This window comes from Quercus robur, chromosome 5, assembly GCF_932294415.1.
Source record: "Quercus robur chromosome 5, dhQueRobu3.1, whole genome shotgun sequence".
Lineage (NCBI taxonomy): Eukaryota > Viridiplantae > Streptophyta > Magnoliopsida > Fagales > Fagaceae > Quercus > Quercus robur.
In genome coordinates, this window is record NC_065538.1 from 69,749,873 (window position 1) to 69,756,859 (window position 6,987).

Sequence of the window (6,987 nt, forward strand, 5' to 3'; positions counted from 1 at the left end):
AAAAAAAACACATACACATATCAAACACACAATATGTTTTTTGAAATATGGTACTAAACATATTTTTTTTGCATTATAAGTACTTTAAACACGTGTTTTCAATATATTTTGTAAACAACAAATTTCACATCATTCTGAATACTATACTTAAACACTGCTATTGAATAGCTACTTTTTACCCAAGCCAAATGTCTTTTGAGAGTTTCGTTTTTGTGCAATTAAAATTTGAACGCAAGTTTCTTATTCCACGATAACTGACACAAACACAAATTTATTTTAACGTGATTGGTTGAACCTTGTACAATAACCTGATATTTGTTTGCAATATCGTAGGCACCATCATTTTCCTATCATTTGAATCTCTCTCTCTCTCTCTCTCTCTCTCTCTCTCTCTCTCTCTCTCTCTCTCTCTTTGTTTTGTTAGTTTATCAAAATTGAAAATATCCAACTTTGACTTCAACCAGCTCTAACTCCTCTCATTTTAACCTTTTCACAAATTTTTACTTGCTCTAGCTGACCTGGTTATTTGCGTGTACGGTGTGTAATAATAAAGCTCTATTTGGATACCGCTTATTACTAAAAACACTATAGTAAAATAATTTTTAATTGTGTGAATAGTGCCGTGAGACTTAATTTAAAAATTTTTTTTGCTAAAAAAAATACTTGCGAGTCCATAAATAATATACAAAACTCACTATTTTTCAGCAAATCGCAGGAACACTTGTTTTCTGTGCATTCCAAACTCGCACTAAGTTGTGCATTAACAATTACCCTTTGGTCAGTCAATCCTACTCCCATGAATCTTATCTACTTTTTTTTTAAGCTAATTGGGTCTTATCTACTCTTCTACTTGGCTCCTATTATACACGCCTTTTTCCCCCTCCTTTTTCTTTTTTAACTTTTGGCAGTACTATATACGTGCAGTGTAAAGCACCAAAGGAGAAAGAGTGAGAGATGGCGAAAGATGAAAATCTTCCTCTTTTTACAACAAAGTTAGCGAAGGGACGAATCCTTTTCCAATTCTATTCACTTTTAATTTTCGTGGGTATATGCTTCATCTTTGTATATAGACTGAGCCACATACCAGCGAAAGAAGAACCCGGAAGATGGGCAGGGATGGGATTGTTTTTCTCAGAGCTTTGGTTTTGTTTTTATTGGTTTGTCACTACGGTTGTACGATGGAACCCTGTCTATCGTAACACTTTCAAAGATCGCCTCTCTCACAGGTATATTTTTCTGTTTCACATGCCAAGCTAGCTAGCGCGCACGCGCGCACACACATATATATATATATATATATATATATATTGCATGCAAACTTGATTTTTCTATATATGCGTTTGTGTATTACATGCTTTTCTTGCTGAGTGTGATTGTATATATAATAAACAGATACGAAAAGGCTTTGCCGGGCATAGACATATTTGTTTGCACTGCAGACCCTGTGATAGAACCACCAGTTATGGTGATTAACACAGTCCTATCAGTCATGGCTTATGACTATCCACCTGAGAAGCTTAGCGTTTATCTATCAGACGATGGTGGTTCAGAGTTGACGTTTTATGCTATGCTTGAGGCCTCGCGTTTCTCAAAGATTTGGCTGCCGTTTTGCAAGAAGTTCAAAGTAGAACCAAGATCGCCGGAGGCTTATTTCCGCACAGCTGTTGAGCCACTTGGGGAGCCTGTCATGGCCAAGGATTGGTCAACTGTCAAGGTACATCTCTCGCTATCATGCTCTCCTCATTTGCAAAACACCATTTATTGTTTGATGGTACAAGACCCTCGTCATTCATATGAAAAAAAAAAAATTAGTTACTTCAGGTCAAGATTTTACTATTTCTTTGATCATATATATTTATGTACTTAAATATTACTATTTTTGTGTGTGTTCTAATAAGTATTATATTTACAAAAGGAAATATAGATGTTTTATCCCACATTGATTGTATGTGTCTAGTGTCTGCTATTTATAACCCCAATCTACAACTATAAAGGTTAAACCTTTTTATAGTTGTACTTTAGTTCTATAGTATATTATAAACCTGATTTAAAATACTGTCTACTAAAAAAAAAAAAACTTTATAGCATAACTAGTAGATACATTTTTGGTATTTCTATCATAAACATTTACGGTTTAAATTCGTTCACCTCCAACTATATATATTTAATTGACCTTGCTAGCTAGAGTAACATGACCAAGGAGAATTAAAGTGAATAACTGAAAAAAAAAAAAAAAAAAATTGTGTGATTATGTGTAATGATTGAATAATAATAAAAAAAAAAAAAAAAAAGATGGTACATATAAAGATTTACATGGTCCAACTTGACGGTCAACATCTACAATGAAAGAACTTTTAGATGATTATATATTGATATTAACTAAACATTTGTATTACAACGATCCCAATATAAAGTTTCCACTGTTGTAAATAATATGTCTAACACTTCTATTTATGCGGGGTACTTGTCAAAATCAAATTTTGTCGTGTTTTGTCTTACAAGCACAGCCACACACATGCATACAAATGTTTTCTTCCGTCTTAAAAAATCTGATCATTTTCAATTCATTTATTTCTATAGCCCCTCCCTGTCCATTTTGGAAAAAAAAGTTACCAAAACAGTGTCACCAGTTAGAAGATAAACAAGAAAAGAGAGCATACGACATAATTCAACGGGACCCTCCAAAATTAATTAATACCATCAAAATCCTCCAGTCGGTTGTCACTATGCATTGATTTTTTGTTGTTGGCCTTTGCAACTTGTTCTGTCCGGATACGAATCAAATATAAATATGAGGATGCTTTTTTTCCAGAGAAAACATGATCCCTGCCCCAAACGTTTGAGTGGAAAACTAATTGTTAATGAATGCTCACCTTTTACGTGGCTTCTTGATGTTTGATTGTTTGTTATTATCTTCTACGATAATAAGTCATGGTTTGGAAATGGTTGTGGCCGCTCAAATAGTTATTATACATTGGAAGTGCAGGTTGAGACAACTCAAAGTTACTGTATATACAAACAAGTGGGTAGGAATTATGATTTTTCTACGTATCTAATAGCTAGCTAATAACTGATATTGAGGAAGAAATGGGTATCCCCATGTATAATTAATACTTATTCGATCGGCATATTATATTTGATAATTAATTATATCCTATATGTCATTAAAAAAGAGAGGAGAGAAAATAGAACTATGAATTATCAATAATTCATATAATTCAGTTGTTTCAATCGTCGCTAAAGCAACTAAACTTGAACATGAGTGTCATATTTTAAATAAATTGTTTTATATATAAACTTAAATAATAACCATACACTTTTCCAAGAAGAAACCAAATCTAAATCCTCCCTCTCCACTTTTTGTGAGAAAAAGAAAATATATTAAATTTATTTTATATTAATTTAGTGGACCACCTACAAAAAAAAATACATAAATGAATGCAAATGTATCTAAAAAACTCATAACAAAAAATTAATATTAAATAAAAACAATTTTTTTTTTTTTTTTTTTTTTTTTTTTTGCTGAATAAGAGGAAAAAAAAAAAAAAAAACTAAATATAGTTAGCAAATGATTAAAAAATTTGCTAATGTGAAAGATTAAATGAAGAGTATCCAATTTTCTATTCAATTAACACCCCAAATGACAAAGTCTGAGGCTATTGTACCTTCGAATAAACGAGTAGAACAAATTATTAATCGGCAACTTGAGAAAACACATGCTAGACACCTTTTATTTTGAAAGTAATTTATCAGTCAAAACATTTGTTCACATACATGGCATTTGCACTTTGGCAACCATTTATGGTGCACAATATCTATCCCTGCTAAGTAGTTGTCCAAAAAATTTATTAAAATATTAACACTAAAGAAATAAATTATTTACCTTTGAATACGAACAAATATAAAATTTATAAAAATTATTAAAACCTTTGCTTAGGTAAAAGACTAAATGAATTAATTCATTAAAAATCTTTACTTGGATAGAAAGCTAAATGAATAATACCTCTATCCCTTTCAAAGAAGATTGATACATAGAACTAATAGAAAAATGAGATGGAATGTCAAATGAGAGAATTATAAATAAAAAATATGTTCTGTGATAGAACCTTATATTTGCACTCATGAGATTCCTGCTTATATATATAATACTATGTTATAATTATAAATCTGTCTCAAAACTTATGAAAGCATCCAAAAATGCAGTCAATTATCAACTTAACTTTTCATATTATCCTTCACTTAGAAGTTTAGAACCCGCCATTATAAACCCATCTAAAGACTTCTAGGAAGACTGTCATACTTATTTTAAATCGTTTTGATACGTGTCATTTGCAAAGTTATATATTTATTTTGTATCTATTTTGGGATTAGGTTGAAAATAAGTTGATAAATATCTTGTAAATTTTCTTCTTTACCTTGTTTTTCAATTCAAAAGCGTGTACTAAAGAATAAAATCATGTTTCATGTTGTGTGTAGATGTTATATAAAGACATGAAGAAACGGATTGAAAACACCACAAAACTAGGTCGAATATCAGAAGAAATAAGCAAAGAACACAAGGGATTCAAAGAGTGGATATTTGTTGCAAGCCGACGTGACCATCAAACAATTCTTCAAGTACATACTATATATTCTTTTTTGTTTTTTTTTTTTCATGAATTGAATATACTTGAATATTTTTAAAAATATTTATTTCATGGCTTAGTTAATTAATATTAACTAATTTATAGATACTTATTGATGGGAGAGAGTCTAAGGCTGTGGACATTCAAGGACAAACTTTGCCTACTTTAGTATACTTTTCACGTGAAAAGAGACCCCAATACCACCATCATTTTAAGGCAGGAGCCATGAATGCATTGGTAAGCCATATATCATAAAATGCTTGACCAAGTTAGTTTTATTTTTTGTAGTCTCAACTCTCAATAGCCATAAAATCCATATGTTATTATTTTGTAAGTATTTTAATCATAATCATTCTTTATAATAAAAAATTATTAGATAAGGGTGTCATCAAGGATAAGCAACAGTCCAATAATTCTTAATGTGGATTGCGACATGTACTCAAACAATTCAATGTCAGTTAGAGATGCTTTATGCTTTTTTATGGATGAAGAAAAGGGGAATGAAGTTGGCTTCATACAGTTTCCACAAGCCTTCGAGAACCTTACAAAAAATGATGTTTATGGTAGTTCCTTGAATGTATTAATGGAGGTAAGCAAAAAAAAACTTATAGTGATTTTAATATGTTGAATTGAAAATGTGTACCCTTGACTCGAGAAGATATTTTAACAAAATTTATACCTGTGGTATACATTGCAACAAAGCTGGAGATGCCAGGATTTGATGGGAATGGCGGGCCTTGCTATATTGGTACTGGGTGCTTCCATAGAAGAGAGACTCTTTCTGGGCAAAAGTATAGCAAGATATATAAGGCAGATTGGAAGAAATGGAGCAATATAAGTGTAGAGGATAGTACAAGTGTACTAGAAGAGACATGCAAAGTCCTTGCAAGTTGTAGCTATGAAGAGAACACTCAATGGGGAAAAGAGGTCTCTATGTGTGTTCAATTCATTTGAACCTCCTATATACTTATTTATGATGTGTGTACAATTCATTTGAACCTCCTATACACTTATTTGTAGATGGGCTTGAAGTATGACTGTACAGTGGAAGATGTATTAACAGGAATAGTCATGCAGTGTCGAGGTTGGAGATCCATATATTTCAATCCAGAAAGGAAGGGCTTCCTAGGAGTTGCTCCCACAACTCTTCTACAGTCACTTGTACAACACAAAAGATGGTCTGAGGGTGATTTTCATATATTTGCCTCTAGGCATTGTCCCTTTGTGCTTGGATATAAAAGGATTCCCCTAAAGCTTCAACTTACCTACTGTATGAATTTGCTATGGGCTGCAAATTGCTTAGCTACATTATACTATGTTATTGTGCCATCTTTATGCTTGTTTAGAGGTATATCCTTGTTTCCAGAGGTAAGAGACTTCTATTTCTTAAGACGAAATTGCCTATTATTGTTGTTAAATTATCTTCTAAGAATATAATCATCTTGCTCTTGCACTGACAGATTACAAACTCATGGGTCTTAGCATTTGTATTTGTCATCATTGTCCATCGTGCATACAGCCTAGGAGAATTTGTTTGGTTTGGGGGCACATTCAAGGGTTGGTGGAATGATCAAAGGATGTGGTTGTATAAAAGAACAACTTCCTACTTCTTTGGCTTGTTGGACTATATCCTAAAACGACTGGGGTTTACAAATTCAGCCTTTGTCATCACATCAAAAGTGGCTGATGATGATGTGTCACAGAGATATGAGCAAGAGGTCATGGAGTTTGGTACTTCTTCTCCAATGTTTACCATTTTAGCAACACTTGCATTGCTAAATGCCATTTGTTTTGTCAGCGGATTGAAGAGGGTGATTGCAGATGTGGAAACTTTGGTTTGGGAACAATTTGCATTACAAATTCTTCTATGTGGTCTGCTAGTTTTGATCAACCTCCCTATTTACCAAGGTCTTTTCTTCAGGAAAGACGTTGCTAGCCTGCCCACCTCTGTAACATACCAATCAACTATGTTTGCTCTATTGGCTTGTGCAATAGCTGTATATTAATTTCTAAGTTTGTCTCGCAAAACTTTTGCGGCTAAGATATATTTTGATGGGACCATATCTTTTCAAAATAATTGTAAAAATATATTATGATTTTATTTTTATCATTATTTTTTAATTCTCACGTTTGCCATTTTAGTTTTGTTGGATGGATGCTTTGTGTCATAGAATGTTATTTTTGTATTACTTTATTTGCTTCTTTTTCCCCCCTAAAAGCCTTGGTGGAACTTACAAAATTTTCTTTTGTCATTAAGTTATTGAATTTTGTTGATCCATGTTTCATAAAAGTTTAAACGTGGTAGAATATAAGTAGTGTGCATTTGTTTCATCTTATAAGAACACAATATGCTTATTTTTTT

At 32.2% G+C, this 6,987-nt stretch overlaps 1 protein-coding gene across 1 annotated transcript; it reads left to right on the forward strand.

Annotated features, from left to right (window-relative positions):
• The first annotated feature begins 889 nt into the window (after window positions 1–889).
• LOC126726867 (cellulose synthase-like protein E6) lies at window positions 890–6,746 on the forward strand. The gene is made up of 8 exons (XM_050432274.1): window positions 890–1,226; window positions 1,393–1,714; window positions 4,477–4,617; window positions 4,731–4,862; window positions 5,002–5,214; window positions 5,328–5,552; window positions 5,646–5,993; window positions 6,086–6,746. Exons 1-8 carry the CDS (start codon window positions 955–957, stop codon window positions 6,629–6,631), a joined length of 2,199 nt encoding a protein of 732 aa, XP_050288231.1. The 5' UTR covers window positions 890–954; the 3' UTR covers window positions 6,632–6,746.
• The last annotated feature ends 241 nt before the right edge of the window (window positions 6,747–6,987 follow it).